At 40.0% G+C, this 21,390-nt stretch overlaps 1 protein-coding gene across 8 annotated transcripts in view; it reads right to left on the reverse strand.

The window, feature by feature from the left end:
- Nucleotides 1-21,390, reverse strand: part of adgrl3.1 (adhesion G protein-coupled receptor L3.1) — a 633,648-nt gene that overhangs the window by 313,300 nt on the left and 298,958 nt on the right. For all 8 annotated transcript variants that reach the window (XM_048527072.2, XM_059643687.1, XM_048527071.2 and 5 more), the window contains exon 4: nt 20,012-20,225. In XM_048527072.2, the coding sequence (XP_048383029.1) occupies nt 20,012-20,225 (214 nt within the window). The remainder of the gene's footprint in view (nt 1-20,011; nt 20,226-21,390) is intronic.

Consider the following 21,390-nt stretch of genomic DNA (forward strand, 5'->3'; position numbering starts at 1 on the left):
TAAGTAATTACAGAGAAAACACAAGAATAACATGATGATGAAACCACAAAATATACAACAATGTGGCAATGTTGAGGGAAGACATTACTGTAAAAAGTCCTCAGTATAGTCACATCAACACATATCACGCTTAGTTTGCTGTACTACTATGAACAAGTTGTGGTGTTTTTCTTCCCTAACTGTTGCATTTTTTTTTCGGAATTGCCTGACACAGTGTCACAGTTATGGCAACACTCTTGAGCCCAAGTCAGTTGGAGAGTGTAATGCTTTGACTGATTCTAGAAAAACTGTTACAAAAGTACAATTATAATGTGATGTAAAATTTCAGTTAGAATTTATCACCCCCACTCTAATCTAATTTTTACTAAAGTAAGAAGTCAAGTATCTATTGATGCAATTCTTGAATTGATAATGTTTGAGCAATCATAGCACAATTAAATCAGCACAACTAGTAATTCTGAAGAGGGAACTCTGCAACTATTACAGCATGCAATGATGAGTTAGTTTCCTCCCAACAGAGGGCAAAGCCACAGGCGATTTACCAGCTTATGATAATTAGTAAGGATAACATGTGAAATTTTAATGTATAGCGGTTTGAAAGCTTGAAACCTAAACAATTCAATGAGAAAACAGTGAACACTGTATACGCCATAAAAACAAACAGCAAGATATATTCAGCTCATTATAATTTACAGACAGTCCCAACTTATACACAATATAAACTACACAAATATTGCTGAGAACAGAAAAAAAATTGCTGCCAAAGCTATTGTCTTTCACTCATCAGGAAAAAAATGCAAGAGTGTCAAATTTCAAACAATCACAATTTATACTACATAAGAAAGGATGTCAATCGGCAAATTGGCTGCAATTGGTCAACAGGTTGGCTCTGAGTGGCTGGAACAAGCAATAAGGAACTATGATGAAAACCAAAAGAACTGCAAATGCTGTAAATCAGCAGCAAAAACGTTTTGGGTCCACTTCTGAGGAAGGGTCACCAGACCCGAAACATTACCTCTGATTTTTGCTTCACAGATGCTGCCAGACCTGCTGAGCTTTTCTAGCAACTTCTGTTTTTGTTCAGGAACTATGACGAACCGAGCTCCCAGACAATTCATAAATGTGTAAGTTTGAGCTTATTCCTTTTTTTTGCAGACACCAGGTCCTTTCAAATGAGTATATGTCTCTTCTAACAAATGTTAATGAGCCACATTACAAGCTTAACTGATCAACTAAACTTGTTAGTGTATCTATTCAGTCACTCTGCTAATCAGGCTTAACTTGCCATTTAATCAGCACTCTGTCGTCCTGTAGTATAAATTACTGTGATCATTTGAAACTGGCATTCTTGCATTTGTCCAGTTGAGTTCAATATTGAAAGCTTCGGTACCGTATGACATTAGGCTATGTACTAACAAGTGACTGTTTGTTTATCCCAGAAATGTGTTTTTTTTTACAGCTATACACTGTTGCATTACAATTTAAAAAGTTGTCTGAAAAATGAAAAACGCTGCACAACAGAAATCTGAAACAAGGACAGAAAATGCTGGAGACACTCAGCAGGTCTAGCATCCTCAGTGGAGAGAAAAAAACAGAGTTAATGTGTTGAGTCTAGTACAATTCTTCTTCAGAGCTGAAGGAGGTTGAATTTTCTTAAAAAAATATTTTAGACAGAGGCAGAGGAAGGCCAAAGAGAACGGACAGTAGAGAGACCCAAAGTAAAAGACAAATAGGCTGTTGATAATAGTGAAAGAGAAAAAAAAGATGGAAAATGGGTGTATATTACTGTGTGGAAGGGAGATAATGCATCCTCCCTACTGACAGCAAAGTAAACAAGACAAGTAAAATGGAGAGCAAACACTGTACCTTTGGGTTCTGAAGTTATAGAATTCACTATTGACTTCAAGGGGCTGTTATGTGCCTCAGCAGAAAACGAGGTGTTGTTTCTCAAGCTTGCATTCGTTGCAACCAGGCCTTAAAGAGTTACATTATGAGACAGGATTGCGTAAACTCTGTTTGTATTTAGAAGGTTGAATGGTGTTCTTATCAGGGTCTTGAAAATGACATAGGGATTAGATGGGAAGGAAACAGAACTATATTTCCAGTGAGAGAACCTATACAAGAAGGCATCAACAGACCATTAATGCATGAAATCTGGAACCAACTTTTCATACAAAAAAAGGGTGGAAATTTGCAATGCAGTTCCTCAAAACAGGACCAATTGAAATTCTTAAGCACAAGAGAGGATTTTGTTGTGTCAAGCTTCAAAGGGTTATGGAGTAAAGACGCGTAAATAGATTTGAGGTATAGATCAGCCGCGGTCTAATTCTTGTGAAGGGATGAATGGTCTACTTCTGTTCCTACAGAGAAGTGGCTGTGTCAACTTGAAGCACAGTCTATTGTAAAAAAAATATGCAAATATAGATCAAATGTTTCACTAGAATGGCAAAATGACAGCATCATTTACAGCAATTCAACAATTCTGAAGGCGCAGGACAACATGCTGATTACGACGTTGAAAAACAGCCACTCAAGCATTATCTATAAGGTTATTGTTTGGGTGGTTTCATGATCATTAACAACGGAAACATTTCTGGGTTGAATATTAAACATATATAAGGCAGACATATCACAATTTACATTCAGGGTGAAGCTCTGGCAAGGTGAACTACAGTGAAAATGGAAATCTTTCTGTCTGAAATTTATCCTGTTACTGGCTTGCCCTATTCTTCAACCGGGGACTAATGGGTTAAAATCAACCTCAGTCGTACAAATTACATCCCAGTTGAAATCACGGTGATGCTAAGTCAGTTGATTTGGGCAGCTGCATGAAGGAGGAGCTATGCCACTCAATTCAAATTTACTGCGTTATTTGCCTAAGTGTGCATCTAATTAGCAGCTATTTGAATTGGAAAAAAAAACAGGGATTTAAATTCTGCATCATGTCAGTCACCATTTTTGAAGATATTTATCAGTGTGCCCTTTTCAAACGAGGGAGTTATCTGAGCTCTTCAAGTGATGTGTCTCCCTGTAATGTTTGAAGTGCAGCAGTCTGGAACTTGTGAAGAATGCTAATGCAACACATATTCCAATAGTTGGTGGCGTAACATGAACAAAAGAATAATAACATAGTTCAGACAAAATGTTTTATTTATTTACATTCTGTTGCAATAACTCTTCGACATTAAAATGCTAACTGTCATTATTTGCTAATTCTATCATTTTTAATCAATTTATTTAACAACTGAAAACCAAAGTCAATGACAAAAGTAAAAACCAAAAGGAAATAAAGGATTGTTTTGCTACGAGGAAAGACGCAAGGCAGGAAAAGGTCAGAAAGGGTCACAAAAGTCATATTCCTTTTAAAACATTCAATTTCTGTACTTCCTGGAAAAACGATGAATATCTTTGAAACACCAATGAAAGTGAAGCCACTGGCTGTAATGTGGATAGAAAGAAGAACTTGCCTACAAATCCTGTCAAATTCAGACAGCTAAACTGTATAGAAAAAAATACAGGTTAGAAAGAATCTAAAAATCTAACAAGGCTGATGGCATGAATGCAGTATTTTAAACTGTGTGCAGGCATACCCAACTCCACATTGGTGAATGTAGGTCAAATTTCATCTCCTTCATACAATATTTCATTTTATGGTCAAATTAATACAGTTACAGATAAAAATCCAGCACATGGGTACATTCTATGTGAGCATGCTACGATGGATGCTCTTAATCTGAAGTAAACGCAAAAACTGTTGGAATAAGCAATTCTGTTGGCTATTAACCTAAAACATTACATAATTTGTTTCCCTACTGATGCTGAGTCTTTCCAACATTTTCTGTTCTTTATTATTGATACACTACTCCATTTGGGATTATTTTTGCTCACAGAAACTGCATGGTCGCATCTCATTAGTTGAGGTTATAGCTGAGCGATGCTCACAGGGTAGTTTTGCAATCTAACCACAATGCATTCCAGTCCAGCAAATTTGATTAAAAATAACAGGTATGAAATGTCATAACCCTTTTCCTGAGAAGGACCCAGGAATCACAATATGCAATTAACTCAGCAAGCCTACCCGGCATTCCCTGCTAATGGCTATCCATGATGCATGAAGCCAAAGTTATATGGGTTATTGAATGCTGCAAGATTCAGGAAAGCAAGCCCACTACCCCAAACCCCAACAGGTTTCTGCAACTGTTGCATGACTTAAGTTTCACTTCAAACCAGTCCTCAGCTGTTAAAAGGAAAGATGGATTCTTGGTGCAAAACTGCTGGGAGTATTTGTAGAAGAATACTGTACCAAAATGATCAAGCCTGTATCTCCATTATGGGTTGTCTCACAGTCATTGGCATAATCTTGTCAAGTGTAAAAGATGGTGATTTTGCTTTAGATCATGTAGTGGCCATAATGAACTTCCATTAATGACATAAAAAAGTGAATGAATTTATTTTTACAAAATTAAGTGAGCTGATTTTGTTCTGTTTTATTATTTTAAATTGGCTATATTAACCTGTCCCTGACAGTTGCCCATGGCTATCTCCTCATTTCTTTGTACATTCTTTTTGAATTATTGGTTACTCTCCTCCTGATTTTGGATTTAATGTAGCAAAACAGGTGTAGCAACTGGCAAACTGTGCCAAAATCTCTTGTCAATGTCCTGGTAAAAATCAGCTGTGGCACTATCCTTAGTCATCTGATACTTTTTTTAAAATTGTATAGGGCTAATAGAATTAAGGAAAGAAAATTCAAAACCAAACTCCAGCAAATTCACTGTGACCAAAACTGCACCTATGTAAGATAGCTGACATTGAAAATTTCAGGTCAGTGTCATTATGACTCGGATGAGACCATTCAGTCTATCATGCCCATGCCGGCATCCCGGAAAAATCTCTGAGCAGGAAGAAGCATGAATCACAACATGGATGGCAGCATGCTTTCAGGCCATCTAATACAGCCAGAATTGTTCAAATCTTTTTTGTTACTGTTCAGGATCTTCATACCAAATGGCAGAAAACTGCCATTAAAAAAAATCCACAACCAACAATTTGGTCTTCGAAAATCCAGAGAAGTTCTTTAGCAACCTAACTTCGACAAGTGAGAAAGGCAGGAGACATAAAGCTTGCTTGACAGGGTTTGATCAACAAAATTAAACATTGATAAGGGAAAATTTGGTGAATTCTTCAAGACAGAAAAAACACCAAACATAACAGATTGAGGGGGAAGGAGGAGTAAAATATGTCTGCCCTAGAGAATCGGAGAATAAAACAACAGTACAACATGAAAATACATTCCAATTGATTTCTGAGCATTTAAATGAGAAGTGGTGGTAAAATGTGGGGAGGTATATAGAAGGATGGTACATGATTAGAAACTAAAATATGAGTTGAGCAGTTCACAATGAGTACAATAAAAACAATATTTTCTCTTTAAGAACTAAAGAAAGCCTGTCTGATTGTATCTTTTATGGTCACAGCCAATAAACAGTTAAACACTGACTGAACTGGCAACTAAGTCCTTTCTGAAAAAACACTGTCACAAACAGATGAGTAGTGGGAAAGATGGAAATTATTTGACCCCCTCTTCAACTAATTGCAACAGTAAGTTCTAAAATAATAATTAGGGGAAAAATTCCTCAAGGATTTGGCAAGTTTGAGGTAATTAAGAACAGCCACTGAAAGATTGCGTTGACGAAACTAATTGCAATTATTTTGGATCAAGCAACAGAGAAAGCTGCAGGGAATGCAGATATGGTCTATAAGATCTAAACATGGTGAGTCACTGGGCATAAATAACCTGTGATCAGGGAAGGGGTCACAGGGACAAAGGTTACAGTTCATTAGAGGGCACATGAGCTCTGTTGCAGAGGACTTTGGTGATTAGGGGCGGCATGGTGGCTCAGCGGTTAGCACTGCAGCCTCACAGCACCAGGGACCCGAGTTCAATTCCAGCCTTGTGTAACTGTCTGTGGGGAGTTTGTACATTCTCCTCATGTCTGTGTGGGTTTCGTCCGGGTGCTCTGGTTTCCTCCCACAGTCCAAAGATGTGCAGGCGAAGTGGATCGGCCATGCTAAATTGCCCGTAGTGTTCAGGGGTGTGAGGGTTATGGGGAGATGGGTCTGGGTGGGATGCTCCAAGGGGCGGTGTGGACTTGCTGGGCCAAAGGGCCTATTTCTACACTGTAGGGAATTTAATCTAATCTACTTCAATAGGATCTTTCACATGAAGGTTGAGGCATACTTGACAGAAGTTTACAAAATTGTTAAAAATCATGGATAGAATGGATAGTTGGAGTCCATTTCTCAGGGTAAAAATGTCAATTCCTGGGGAACAGAGGTTTAAGGTAAAGGGGGTAAATTTAAAGGAAGTGTGAGAAACATGTTGTTTTACACAGAAGGTGATAAATGTCCGCAATGTGCTACCACAGGAGGTAGTGGAGGCAGATACAACAGCAATGTTTAAGAAGCATCTTGACAGATATACGAATAGAGAGATATGGACCACGTAGAGGCTAAAGGCATCGGGTGTCTATGTAGTCTTGATGGGCCAAACAGCCTGTTTTTTTATTCTTTGATTGGCTGCAGGGGAAAGCTTATGGCAATGCACAGTTTAATGTTTAGTGTACTGGCAGGCCTATCAGGAAGGCAAAGTACGAAATCAATGGCTATGGAGAGGTCTACCATCACAGGTCTTTGTACAGAGCTTGGAAATTATCCTTTCCAATGTGGGAAAGGTGGCCAACTCTTTTAAAGCATGAGTGGGCTCAGACACGTTGCCACGTCTGATGTCTCAGCTTCCTTTAGAGAAAAGCATGGGTCATTCAACGTCTGGATGCCGCAGAGGCAGTTCAGAGAATTTACATGTAAGGTCAGCCAGATACCAGGGGATCTTAGCTTCCTCTCAAGTAAGCTCAGTCTGCGGACCTCACAGTTTCAGAAAGCAAAGTTCAAACCAGGTAGTAGGGTACAGTAGCTGATCAGCAACCCATTCTCTACCAGCCTGGGAAGTGGCAGAGACTCTGTGAAGCATTAAACTATTGTCATCTCTCAGAAGAACAGCATTCATCTTGCCACCACTGCCACTCTATTCGTGACAATCCCATTGCCTGTCAACAAATCAGCATCAAAATTGCTCAGGATAAAGCATCTATTTCATAAAATTAGTTTGGAATGGTTATAAGTTGGCTCTTTACTTTTACACAATTGTCAAGTGGACTACATAATGGTCAACATTCGATGAAAGATAAAGCCACAATCAGTTCCTGGAGAGAATGGACAGAATCAGATTGAGTTGATTACTGCATCTCCTCATTTGGTTACCATCGAGATAATGGGCGGTGACTTCATTTTACAAATCTTGACATGTGCTCTGCTGAGGATAAATACCCTCAGGGCCTCACTGGTGATGTGCGGCAATCCCACAGACACCCAGAAATCACTGACCTGAGACCATCCGAACTGGAAGAGGAGTACCGGAGACGCGTCAAACACTTCAGGACTTGCTGTTGGGAAAAAGCTGAAACCAGGCAAACACAGCAAAAAGAGTGTGCTCCCACACCAATGCCCCACTCACCCTGAACCATGACCACCTTCTGCCCCAGATATAACAGGGCCTGCGGAAGCCGCATCGGTCTGTACAGCTACACACAGACTCACCTGAGAGTGGAAGAGAGAGTTCCTGATCTGCAAGGGACCGTGCATGATGATGACAGCAGGGCTTCGCCACTGCTGTTCAGGTGGCAGCGTCCGTACCCCGATGATCTGCTTTGTCGCAATTTCTTAAGGGAGCATAGCTTTTGTGCATGCATGCTGCCCAAATGTTTTCTACGCCTAAGTCTCGAACATATCATCTGAGGACAGGCCCTGTCACCACACTCTGGTTTGCCACAGTGACTCAGCAAATGACTGCCAGAAGATAAAGGCATTATGATTGCTGTCAGAATACCAGGCATCAACCTGCTACATTTCACTGTGTTCTGCAGCACACCATCTGGACGTGCAGGACATGAAATCCCTTTTGATTGATTTACTGTATAGGGAAAAGCTAACATGAGGTGCCCACACACTGACATGCACACAATCAATTGCATCCTGCACCACACAAAGTATGCAACCCTCAGGAATCTCTATGGCCAGACCACCTCTAAGGTAGGAAATATACTCATCCTCCTGTAATGCAGAGGCTGAATGATCTGTATCTCGCAAAAGGTTGGTTTCAAGCTGACAGCTGCTGTACACAGTGTTGTGGTGGGGGGGGGGGGGGGGGGGGACAAATAAGCATTAATTTTCAGAGTCACCTTCAAATAGCAATTGACTTTGCTCTGAGATAGCAGGTGGTAAACATCAGTGAAGGCATCCTTACTGATGTGCAGCCATGTGAAAACTATCCCAGGGTGAGCTTCGAACAGGAGAACTGTTTTTCAAAAATACAGTGCAGATATGGACCCCTGCTGAGAGTTCTTCTCACCCTGTGCCCTCCACATGTCTTGCTGAATGTCACCTCAGTTCATCCTTCCCATCGTGTTACATTGCAAGGGGAATCCAGTTTGCTGCACCCATGTCTCGGGGGGTGGGGGGGGGGGGGGGGGAAAAGAGGCTTGTACAGAGAAATTCATCAAGTCAGGACCAAGTCTTTCAGCACACACCACAACACTGGCTGTACATTTCAGTAACTTTAACGAACAGCAGAAACAAGCAAAATCCTCTCCAATGATAGGACAGCCAGTTAAAATCTATCAGTGACTGAAAGCAGTCCACTACTTCACCCGGCTGCTGAGCATGTTCATCTGTGCATGTTCAGAAAACAGCATGTGCTTGAATGTTGAGCTCCCAGTGCTGATGTAAGCAATGAAGCAACCCCCTAATTACCACTTTATAGCAAGCAATGTCCGTGTGAGTGACAATGTCTTCGTGAAAAAGGGGAGCGACACACACACATACAAGTATGTCGTGAGTTGTATGTCTGTTTTCCACTTGTGGGAGATGGGCATCATTGGCTTGGCCAGTATTTATTACCCATCCCTAGTTACCCTGAGGAAGTGGCAGTGAACTGTCGTTGTGAACTGCTGCAGACCATGTGCTGTAGGTAGACCCACAACGTCGTTGGTCATAGGCTAAGAAATGCTGTCTAAGGATCTTGTAGATAGTGTACACGGTTGCCATGTTTAGGGATGTGGTGCCCGTCCATTGGGCTGCTTTGTCCTGAGTGACGCTAACCTTCTTGAATGTTTTTGAAACTGCACTCGTCCAGGCAAGCGACAAGGAATGGTGCACATTCCTGACTTGTACAAGTCCAGGGCAGAGGGTATAAATGCAGTGATTATCGCAGAATAGTTAATCCCAGGATATTGGAATAATCAGTTAAATAGGCCAACAAGTATTTTGTGTAGTTGTATACAAGGGAAGGCTTCACATCTGTGACAAAAGTGCCAGTCTTGGAGGAGGAGGGACTTATTGAAGGTATGCCTGACATGCTGTCTCCAACAAAACAGAAGTGATCCTAGCAGAGTGATGGAAAAGGGCAAAGTACAAGCACAAATAGATCTAACTGGATCAGACTAATTCCAGTCAGTTCAAAACATGTTAGAGAACTCAGCCAAAAATATACAAGTTAGAGAATAGATTAGGGCCTAAATAAAAGGGAAACCAAACATCTTTAATCTGTATATATAGAGAGTAAAAGTACAGTCAAAGAAAGGGTGGACCTTACCAGGACTAGAGATGACCTCCTCTTGCCGAGATTGAGGATTAATGTGACATACTTCACAAGAGAAAATGATTTTATCAATGCAGCAAGAAAGAAGCTGGGAGCAGTAGTATTGCACAGGATAACATGGCAGCTCTGGAAGTGTCAAGATAGGATGCATCCAAACTTACCAATTAAGAGATTTAAGGTTAGGAATGTCTAGGGGCCCTGGCTCCCAATTTCAATTGTACAGGCCGCTGATCTTGCAAATCTCTCAAGGCATCAGAGGTTCTTTCAGAGATTTGAACAAGAAATTGAAACAGGAGAGATAGATAAACCAGTCAACTGCTGGTCATTTAGTCTATGGTTGGCGGTAGTGAATAATTAGAGACTGGAGACTGAGGCAACATTAATTCAAAGTTAAGAAAATATGAACAAATAAATGGAAAAGTCATCAGGGATTTGTCAATAGCAAATCTTATTTGACGAGCATAACAAGGATGAAGTAATAGAGAGGGATGATGAAGGTAGGGCAGTTGATACTGTGTACCTGAACTTTCCAAAAACATCGAGTTAAGTGCCATATGGTAGATAAAATAGAAAAAAAAGTCCATTTGAATAAAAGGACAATGACAACATGCAGATACCAGGACTAAGAGACGTAAAGCAAAGTGCACTGATAAATGCTTGCTTTGAGGTTGTAAGGATGTAGATGATGATGATGATGATGATGATGTTCCTGCAGAAGTTAGTTACCAGGGTCACCAGTTGGAACATAGCCACAGATTAGAAGGACAGTAACATATCGGTGAAATTAACAGACACGTGAGAGGTCAAACTTAATGTGGGGATATGTGAAGTAAAACATTGGATAGGGAATATAGAATCCCTACAGTGTGGAAGCAAGCCAATCAGCCCACAACAACCCTCCCAGACCTACTCTTATCACTGTAATCTGCATTTCACACAGCTAATCCACTTAGCCTACACATCTCTGGACACTATGGGAACTTTAGCATGGCCAATCCACCTGACTTACATATCTTTGGGCAGTGGGAGGAGATTGAAGCAAACACATGGAGACATGGGGAGAATGTACAAACCTTACACAGACAGTCACATGAGACTGGAATCGAGCCTGAGTCCGTGGCACTGTGAGGCAGTATGCTAATCACTGAGCCACCATGCCACCCTTATAAGGAGAGCAATTTGAACCTAAATGGCAGAATTTTTTAAAGAAAGCACATATACAAAGTGACCTGGGAGTTCATGTACAGAAATCTTTGAAGGAAGAGGGATGAGTCAATAAAGCTGTCGAAAAAAAAGGGATCTTTGATGTCATTATTAGAAGTACTCTTTTAAATGAACTTCTGCTCACAATGTCTATAATATTGGTTATGCCTCAGCTGGATACTGTGTTCAATTTTAACAACTGTTGAAAGATTGCAAGACGTTAGAAAAGATGCACAATGTATTTATTGGAATGACATGAAGGATAAAAGACTTCAGGTGATGTTGAAATTATGGATGCAGGGCCATTCTCCTCCAATGGAAAAAGTCGCTAGAAACTGATGGTCAATATCATGAATGGAATAAAGAAGAGAAAATGTTTTCAATAACAAGAGGGTCAGAAACCAGAGGTTAGCAACAGAGCAAATAATTATGATTGGGAATTCCTTGCCTGAATATGGTAGCAAAAAACAGATAGAATCATAACCTTTGCAATAAAAAACTTGTTAAATCTCTTAACAAGCTGCAACCAGCACAACGGGTTGAATGGCATGCTCACACGCTGTATCATTCATTGACCTAAATTATAACCTGGACGCCCATTCTGTGCAAGGGGGCTGTTGAGAGGTCAAGAAATACAGAAGAACAAGTTTCCCCACATGGCCGGCGGAAATTAATTACAGAGATCTTTTCATTCTTCTGTTGAGGTCACAAAGACTTGAAGGCCATCTGGTCGCAAAGTCTACATCACGAGGTCAAAGGATATGGCAGCAGGTAAGTTTATTTTGGCAGAGAGAGCGATCACCATTATGCTGTCTCTAACAAACCTAACAATGAGTATGTATGAAATAGCTTTGATTACTGTTCAAGATTTTTTTGCATCCAACCTCTGATAAGACCTCAACCCACATGTTACAGGAGATCAGATTTATCTCTGTGATTCTACAAATATCAACTCATATGAATTCCTAATCAACTAGAAACAAATAATTTCTCATAAAACAACATACAACAGTATATATTACTGATACAATTTTAGAAAACAAGATCCAAGTCCTCTTTTCCTGGGGTCTTCATGAAAAGTTAAATTGACTTAACAAATTACATAAATGTAGAAACATCAATTCACAAATCCTGTTTCATTCTGGCTGACATCTCATGATACAAAGTGAATAGAATATAAAAGGTATCATGCTGGCAGTTCCTCTTTCCCTACTGTTGTGCAGAGGTTGGCAAAATCTCTCTATGGGATCTGCTTGCTGTAATATCATCCAAACTGGAAACATCAGTTACACTTGAGTTTTAGTTGAAAATCCATAAAGTGCAGCTCTTTTTATTTTCAAGTAATGAAATGTTTAAGTGAAATGGTATCTTAGTGGGCTTCCTCCTGATCACAGTGGTCTGCATTCAATATCACTGCAATGTGCAGTAAGCTCCATTACTCTCATCCTGTGGAGAATAAATTTTAACTGCACTGGTACAGATCCAAATGATGTTACTTATTGAAACACTTGACAACAGAAAGCACCCTTGCTGTAACGTTTTGTACTGACTGACTAACATTCCACCCTCTCTCTGTTTGACAGATTCCTCCTCTACTGTATACATGTCCAAAAAAAACCATGGTAATAGGTGCCTGCCAGTTCTCCCCCTGAATCAATCCAATTATACGTTTATCACAATGGAACACTTGAAAGAGAAAAAAAAGAGTCATTTTGTGCAAACAGATCAAAAGGGAAAAAAAGTGAAAACGAAAAGGAAATGAAAGGAGGACAGCTAATCACATGGCTTTATTAATATCAATTAACAAATTCCACTTTTGCTGACATTTGCTCAGCAGGAGGGTTTGACAAGCCATGCTGCTGTAAACAGCAAGTCTAATTCCACATTGTCACTATAGCTACGAGGCTCATCAAAAGTTAAATCTTCCTCATTATGCTCCAGACACAGCTAACAAATTTGCCTCAAGTATGAACTGAATGGTGTTTACAGCATTTGAGTGGCTCCCTGTTAAGGCAACCATTGTTCTGAAAATTTAATATTACCTCTTGTCACTGAATTTACAGCAACTAATCGCCTAAATGGATATGTAGAGGGTTAGCAACTGGAAAAGAGGTGAAGTGACAAGGGAGTGAGTGCAAATAATAGATATGCAGTGAAGGCATGCACTGACCATGAAAAATGAAAAAGCTTCTATGTCCAGGACAGAACTGTCTAATCGCTACAAAGACTATGTTGAGCAGCCAGTTCAGCTGCAGAGAAAATTACTAAAAAATATTACCAATCAAACTAAAAAAAAGACAATCAAATACCAGCTTCTTGTCTGTTAAAATGTAGAATTTACTTGTGGCACAACAAGGCTCTGAAGTATAGTACAGTCTGAGTGAAATTACTGATGTTTTGGTCAACTGGCAGCACAAATAATTATACAGCGGTATTCAAATGAGATTCGTTGCTAATCTCAAAGCAGACAAAAACACGTCTGTGAATGATGTGGAATTTATTTCAAATCAGAAGGCCAAGCATTTTGGTTTGAGCACCATATAATATAAACACATATTATTACAAAGCCTTGGGATTTTTAAAGAAATCAAGTAATTGAATACACTTGATCATGAGGTTTAATAGGCAATTTTGAAATTTGAAATTGTTTCAACAGCTTATTTCTGAATTTTGTGGATTTGTATGACTGGCAAACCTCCACTGGAATAAGTTTTTCCATTTGAATGATTTATATTTGTTTCCCTCTTTACTTAGCAAGACAAGAAAGAAAATGTTTTCTGTTGAGTTCTGAATATAATAAATCAATGCAAACCTGCATTCAAATTTAGCAATGCGTACCATTTGGGTCTTCATCTGCTGATCATATTTCATTTCTTACATTCAAGCATTTGTCAGGGTTATTGACTGATTGATTGATTTGATTTGATTTTTTGTCAAGCGGTACCTAAGTACAGAGAAAAGCTTTGTTTGCGAGCAGTATAGGCAGGTCATAGGAAGCAAGGGCATACAGATCATAGGGTGAAATAAACTTAGATAGAATGAGGCATACAGGTTAAACCATACAAGGCAAGAACAACATTAACTAGATCAACATTATTTGATGTTAAGTAAAGGACAGTGAAAAACTCTCTGAACAAACTGACATCTTAAGCTGAGGTTTTCCAGTAAACATTGTTAACGTATGTAACTGAATATCAGTGTGATGTTAAATTTAAGTTACAGTCTTATTGAATTAGAGTTATACAGCATGGAAACAGACCCTTCGGTCCAATCAGTCCATGCCAACCATAAGCCTAAACTAAAATCTCCTACTTGCTAGTACTTGGCCCATATCCCTCCAAACATTTCATATTCATGCATTTTCTAATTGTCTTTTAAATGCTGTAACTGTACTTACATCAATCATTTTCTCTGGAAATTCATTCTACATACGATCCACTTTGTGTAAATAAAGTTTCCCCCTCAAATTTTTTTAAAATCTTTTTCCTCTCACCTAAAACATATGCCCCCATTTCTGAACTCTCCACAGCTTAATAATATCTTTCCTATAGCAGGGTGACCAGAACTGGACACAATACTCCAGATGAGACTTATTAATGACTGATTCCATAGAAGTAGGCAAAATGGATATATTCGGTCACAAAACATGCCCTCTCCTTTCAACTGTTGAGCAGTAAGCTCAAGTCTACTGCCAAAAGGGTTATTGCAATTTTTTGCATGTCTTGTTGGTCACAGCCACTTTTCAAGAAGTCGTCACAACAGCAATCTCAGTCCAAGGAAACGGCAGAGGCCATCATTCGGCTTCTTTCTCAATTTCACTTCCACATATTGATTTAAGGAAGATTTGGGAGATCTCTGTTTAGGCATTGAAAATCATGCATCGACGAAAATCACCACTGTGCTCAGTAAAGCACTGAGTTGTGGAATAGTGCAAAGTGAGGTTGACGATGCAGAGGCTCAAACAGCATTGACTAATATCTGGCCATGCTCTGTAACAGAACCAGTGCCTGGTGATCAGGTCACCAAAGATCACTCACTAGATTGCTTTCTGGCAGCTACTGGAGAGTTGCATTGGCAAAGGCCTGGGAACAAGTCATCCACTTGTTTAGAGAGTTATTAATAGAAAACTAAATGAAGAAAGATTAATTATGGCTTCCATATCCTACTTGCCGAATTATTTTCTGTTCAGGAATCACTGCTGGGCGTTCTCATTTTCCACTCTAGATGGGCAGATAAAGCTCTATGCAAATCTTTCCTACCTTAGCTTAGCCCTAATGATGGAACTGATACTATGCTGGAAAGCTAAAGCTGTTAGTTCTGAGATACTAAGAATGTTCTGGGCCAAGTGAAGCAAGATTCCATAAACACCACCCTTTTTATTATATTAGCATTGGCTTAGACAGCCTTATTAAATCACCAGAGGGATTCTTCTGAACTGTGGAGCTATTCTCTCACCATTTCACCTACCAAATAAAGTAATGTGTTTTTGAAATATGTGGATTTCGACCAGTTTACCCAAACACAAATTAAACAATGATCCATTAACACAGGTTTTGTTATTTCTGTTATCAGTTCTCAGGATAAATGGGACAAGACAAAGATACAGTACAACCAGAGATAGAGAGAACAGGAGATACCAGCTGAGAGGCAGAGGGAGATACAGAGAGAGAGATTCACAGACAGAGAAACAAAGAAGGCGAGAGCAGGAGAGGAAGAGAGATACAAGTAGAGCCACAGAGAGAAAGGAGTACAGGCAGGGGCAGAGAGACATACAAGCAGTGGCAGAGAGAGACAAAGTTTCAGACAGAGAAAGATTGAGATGCATGCAGTCAGAAAGAATCACAGAATCTTAGAATTCTGCTCTACAGAGGAGGCCATTTGACCCATCATGTTTGTACTAGCTCCAAAAAGAGGTACCCAGTTAGTTTCATTCTCCAGTCCTATCTCCATAGCCCTCGAAGTTCATCACTTTCAAACATATATCCAGCTCTCTTTTGAAACTTCTGATGAAATTCGCCTCCACCATTTTCCCAGGCAAAATTTTCTAAATTTTAACAAGTCTCCAAGTAAAGATGTTTCTGCTCATCTCAATCCTAGCTCTCTGGCTGACAATTTTGAAGTTGAGACCTTAGTTACTGACATACCAACTAGTGGAAACAGATTATCCTTCTTTATATTGTCAAAATTATTCACAATTTTGTACAGCCCAATAAGGTCACCCCTTAACCTTCATTGCTCCACACAAAATAAGCCCAACAGAGTATGGGTAGAGAACAGACAGAAAGAGATGTATAGGCAGAGACAGAGAGCATGAAAGAAAGAGGGAGGTTGACACAGTTGGAAGAGCAGGAATGTATAAACAGGTACATAGGTTGGAATGTATAGGCAGAGAGCAAGAGAGAGATACAGACATAAGCATAAAGAGGGAAACATGCAAAGGCTAAGAGAGAGAGGGATTAAGAGATTGAAAAAGGAGACAGATGGGCAGGGAAAGAGAGGCACAGACAGATGTTGCTAGCGAAAGGCACCGATGGAGGGAGAGAGGCACAGATAGAGAGAGAGAGAGAGAGAGGGAATAGAGACAGAGAGCCGTAAAGAGAGAGAGAGAGAGAGACAGACAGACAGACAGACAGAGAGAAAGGAGAGACACAGAGTTACACAGACCAGGTGAGAGTATAATAGTCAGATGATGGAGTGCAGGCAACTGGGAGCCACATACAAAGCGTGGTGGTTGGTTGTAAAGACAGAGAGTTAATTTTAATGGAGGCAATGGGAACTGGTCCATCCAGCAGGACAGATGTACAGTCATAAAGTCATACAGCATGGTGTACTGTTAGCTTCACCTCTTTCATGGAATGGACACATGTGTCAACCCAGCACTTAACCAAACCATAGCCAATCAATAAACTTCAGGGGCTGAAATCCTGCCTGCTTGGAGCGATTGGCCAATAAGAGATCAGCACTTCTACTGAATTCCTTCGAATGCCCATCAGAGAGGCATTAGCTTCTGCCAGTGCAACATCTATTGGAGGACACAGTAGGAAGATCATTGCTGAAACTCAGAAATGCAGGTCACTGGTGACTGACTGAGGTGGTGTGTTTGAACACATGATGGAGGCCACCACTGGTGAGGTGTGCAGCATTGTCACTGAGATACCTCATTTCAGGCCACATCTCTCTGCAATGCCGGGTCTCTGGATCAGGGACTAAGTGTCTTTGAAGGGACCCTCTGCAGGTGGGAGGCATTGACAGAGAGTGAGCAGGCAGGAGGCAGAGACAGACAGCGAGCAGGTGGGAAGCAAGGAAAGGGGGTAAGTGGGAGAGTAGACATCAGAGATAGAGAGTCAGCAAGTGAGAGACAAAGGCGGAGAGAAAGTGAGTGAGGGTGGAGTTAGAGGATGCGCAGGCTAGAGATAGAGGTGGAGATCAAGCGGGCTGGAGGAATCACAGGGCCTAACATTCAGTCTCAGTGGATAGTTTTGCAAAAGAATAAAATCTTGACCACAGAATGAGCACACAAGGAGCCAGTTTGATGATATATATAATTAGTATCTGTATGATTAGCTAACAAGTCAAAGCAAATCCTAACGGATGAAAACAGGTTTTATGAGTGAGGATTAGATGACAGCCAGTAGATTTAAAGCAGTTAAATTAATCTCCAGCTAAGAAAAACTATAGACAGTTCGAGCTTATCTGTATTTGCTCTTGTAAGCATAAAGTTATTTGTTATCCATGAACAATTCAATGTTTGTCTGTTCTATCGGTGTTGAGGGAAAATTTCCATTCATCTTATGACTTTCAGCGGTGGCTACGTTGTTGCTGTTAGGCTCGCATTTAATTTCTTTAAATCAAATTTATATCCACCGTGTGACGTGAATTTAAACCCACGTCTAAGCATTAGTCTGGGTCCCCGGACTGCTAGTCGATTAACATTACCCACTGCCTTCCCGAGACGTTAAAACCACTTCAGTCAGCACATTACTGTGGGGGAGGAGTCACACTGTCCGACCAGGTAAGGACAGCAGACCTCCTTCCTGAAAAGGACAGGCTTTTAAATTGCAGAAAGGTGTCATTCAGCCCATTTGCCGGCACTGGTAATAAAGACCTAACAACACTAATCCCATTTTTGAACTCTTCGCCCATAGCCCTGAAGGATATGGCAAGGCAAGTGAGTATCTACATCTTACTTAAATGCCACAAAAGCTTGTGACTCAGCCACCTTTTCCAACAGTGAGTTCCAGATTCCGATAACCCTCTGAAAAAGAATTCTCCTTAACTCTCCCATTAGCATTCTACCTACTACCTTCAGTCTTTGCCCCATCTACCGATGAAGAAGAGGTTTCCTATCCAGTCCAGTCTATTGTGCTCATAATCCTATACATCTCTGTTAGGTCCCCTCTCAACCTTTGTTACTCTCGGGTAAACAGCCCCAGCCAATCCAATTCTTCCTCCAACATCAGGCCCTCCAGCCAAGGCAGCATCCTGGTACATCTTCTCTGCGCCCTCTCCAATTCAATTACATTCTTCTCTCATGTGGTGAGCAGAGCAGCAGGCAGAATTCCAACTGTGGGCTAAGCAGCATTTTACTCAGTTCCAGCAATAACCTCCTCGCTCTTGTATTCTGTCCTGCATCTTTTAGATGCAAGTATCCCATTTACCTTTTAATCTCCTTATCTACCTACCCTGCTAACATAAGGATTTGTGGATAGGCATGCAAAAATCTCTCTAATCTTTAGTACTTTCCGGGGTCCTGACATTAATCGTCTTGGCAGTCCTCTTGCAGTGCGTTATCTCATGTTTATCCAGTTGAATTCCACATGATACTGCATACTGATATCGCTGTTCGAGCGATAAGTTTGTCAATACCCTCCTGCAATTTATGGCTATCTTCCTCACCACTTACCACCCTACTGATTTTCATGTCATCTGCAAACCTTTTGAGAAATGAGGCACTCTTAAACCAAATGCGTTTTCTTGACAATCTATAGCTTATTAGTCACAGTCACAGGGACCATCAATCAAGTGTTCAATTCCTGAACTGTTAGTTGAATTTAAGTTCAACGATGTGTTGAGGTGGTATTTGAACCTGTGTTCCCCGAGCATAAACATGGCACTCTGGGCTACCAGTCCAGTCGCATGACATAAATGCTTCCACTTTCTTGACTGTGTGAACTGTATGGCGACCTGAGTAAAGGAACATGGTGGTTATGGTAAGAAAAAGAAAACAAAAAAAAAAGCAGACGGATAATTGCAGTGTTCCTCAGCAACAGTCTGCATATTTTATGGTCACCAAAGATCAAAATAGGCCTTTCTTTACTATCAGCCAGTTTTTTGAACTGTAGAGACCAAACCTGCAGGATTCCAACTCTAAATCCTCCTAAAACATGCAATTTAAAGTAATTTTATTCTCCCTCAAAGCAGTACCTGTCAGAATGCATGCCTTACTTATTATCTCAAATATTTTAGGGTTACCATTTCTCTTCCGGATTTAGAAAATCAAAGATTTGCCTCCAGGAAGTCAGTTTCTAGCAGATTAACTCACCAGTCAACTAATAACACACGTGGAACATACATTTGGAAAGGGAAATGATAGAACAGGCCCTGGTATGATACTAGAAAAATGATCAGTCTCTCTAACTATCAGGGTACATATTTCTTTCCCCCATTCTTTGGCTTGAACTGAACTGTGTTTTAATGTCAGATAATAACTGTTAGTGGTGACAGCATGACTTGTAAAAGGAAAACATCATTCAGCCCTCAGTCCAGGCAACTGTGGTGTACTGTTTTTACATTTACAATTCCAAGTCCTGAAGTGTTTCACCAATTTGTTTTTTAAATAGATAAAACATCCAGTTTTGTCTCAAGTTGAGTCTGACAGGCATGCTGTGTCTGTGCAATGTTTTAGTTTCACAGTTTGAAAGATGTGCCAGCTCTACAATGTGTGTGGAAAAGTATGTTATTTGTTGTTTCAAACTCTCATTGTGCTCCAGAAAAAAAAAAGAAACAGAAGTTGTATTGAGAATGACCTTGTTCCAGAAACCTGTCATATTGATCATAAATGGCCGTCGTGAGTTAACATTTCTACAGACTTACCTTTGTGACATTATTTTGTAAGCATCTGGCAGGAAGCACCGAATATTCTCCATCTGGGCTTGGTCAGCGTCACAGATTCTGTCATCAGTCCTTCCATAATTGGCACTTTCAATCATAATGACATCAGTTCCAGGACAACGGAGTTCAATTGGATAACTTTCACAGGACAGTTCCCTCCTGATCACCGCCATTGGAACTGGAGCTCGGCTAAAGGCTGCAAAATGAAATCAGATTTAAAAAGAATGAACTTGAGTGTACTTGTAGTGCTTCAAGTTTTAGAACAGCAAACAGCATTATCTTGCTTATCTCGCCTTTGGCAAACCAACTCACTTTTCTTGCCACTATCTCAGATTTATCAATATTGTAGCTCTGAATGAACTTTTCCCAAGCTTCAATTCCCTTACCCTCCAGCCTCTATCTTGTCCCTGGATCTAGATTGTGTTTAAGTCCAGACTCACCCAATAACTCCTACACTAATCCATTTGTTCCAACAATTTTGTAGAAATTCCAAATCTCCAAGTCATCAGACATTAAAACACTAGTTTAGAGTTAATTGAATACCGCTCGACAGTTTGGAACATTGCAGTGTTAATCATATCCTAACTAAACTCTTTTCTCATTTGCCAAAATTCTGAGACAGAAAAACACGTCACATAAGAATACAAGGATTAGGAGTTGAACTAGGTCATACAGTTCCTCAAGTCTGTTCTACTTTTAAACGAAAATCATGCTTATCACCAATCTCAGCCTAGACTATACGTAACAACCAGGTGTTCACCATATCTTGACTGAGTGCAAGAATATTTCCTCAGCTGAGTCCAAAATAGGTACCCCTTTGTCCTGAGATTTATCAACTTTTGGTCCTATTAATTCTCTATTCCTTTCTTCTTTTCCATTATTAATACCTATCACTGATGATGTTGTATTATCAGGGTTACATCACCACCGTCTGTGCATACCCTACCAATTTGAATTTCAAATATTTAGCACCCAACCAATTCATTTCACCGATGACTTATGTATCAAAAACTAAAACCTAAATTGTTGGAAAAACTCAGCAGGCCTGGCAGCTTCTGTGGAGAGAAAGCAGAGTTAACGTGTTGGGTCCAGTGACCCTTCTACAAAACATGGCTAATATATCTAACCTATTCATCTCTATTATTGCCATTAACTCTCCAATCAAATCATGAATACTTCAAGCATTCAGATAAAGTGCAATTAATCTTAACTTTTTACCTAATAATGTCAAGGCACATTAAACAGAAGCAAAAAAGTATAATTCCCAAGATAAAATCATTAAAAAGCAGTGTTGTTTTTAAAACACAAACCTTACATACAAAATGCAGAGTACATTTTTTGATTGTTCGTTAATCAAACAA

Source organism: Stegostoma tigrinum, chromosome 3 (genome assembly GCF_030684315.1).
Source record: "Stegostoma tigrinum isolate sSteTig4 chromosome 3, sSteTig4.hap1, whole genome shotgun sequence".
NCBI classification, from domain to species: Eukaryota; Metazoa; Chordata; class Chondrichthyes; order Orectolobiformes; family Stegostomatidae; genus Stegostoma; species Stegostoma tigrinum.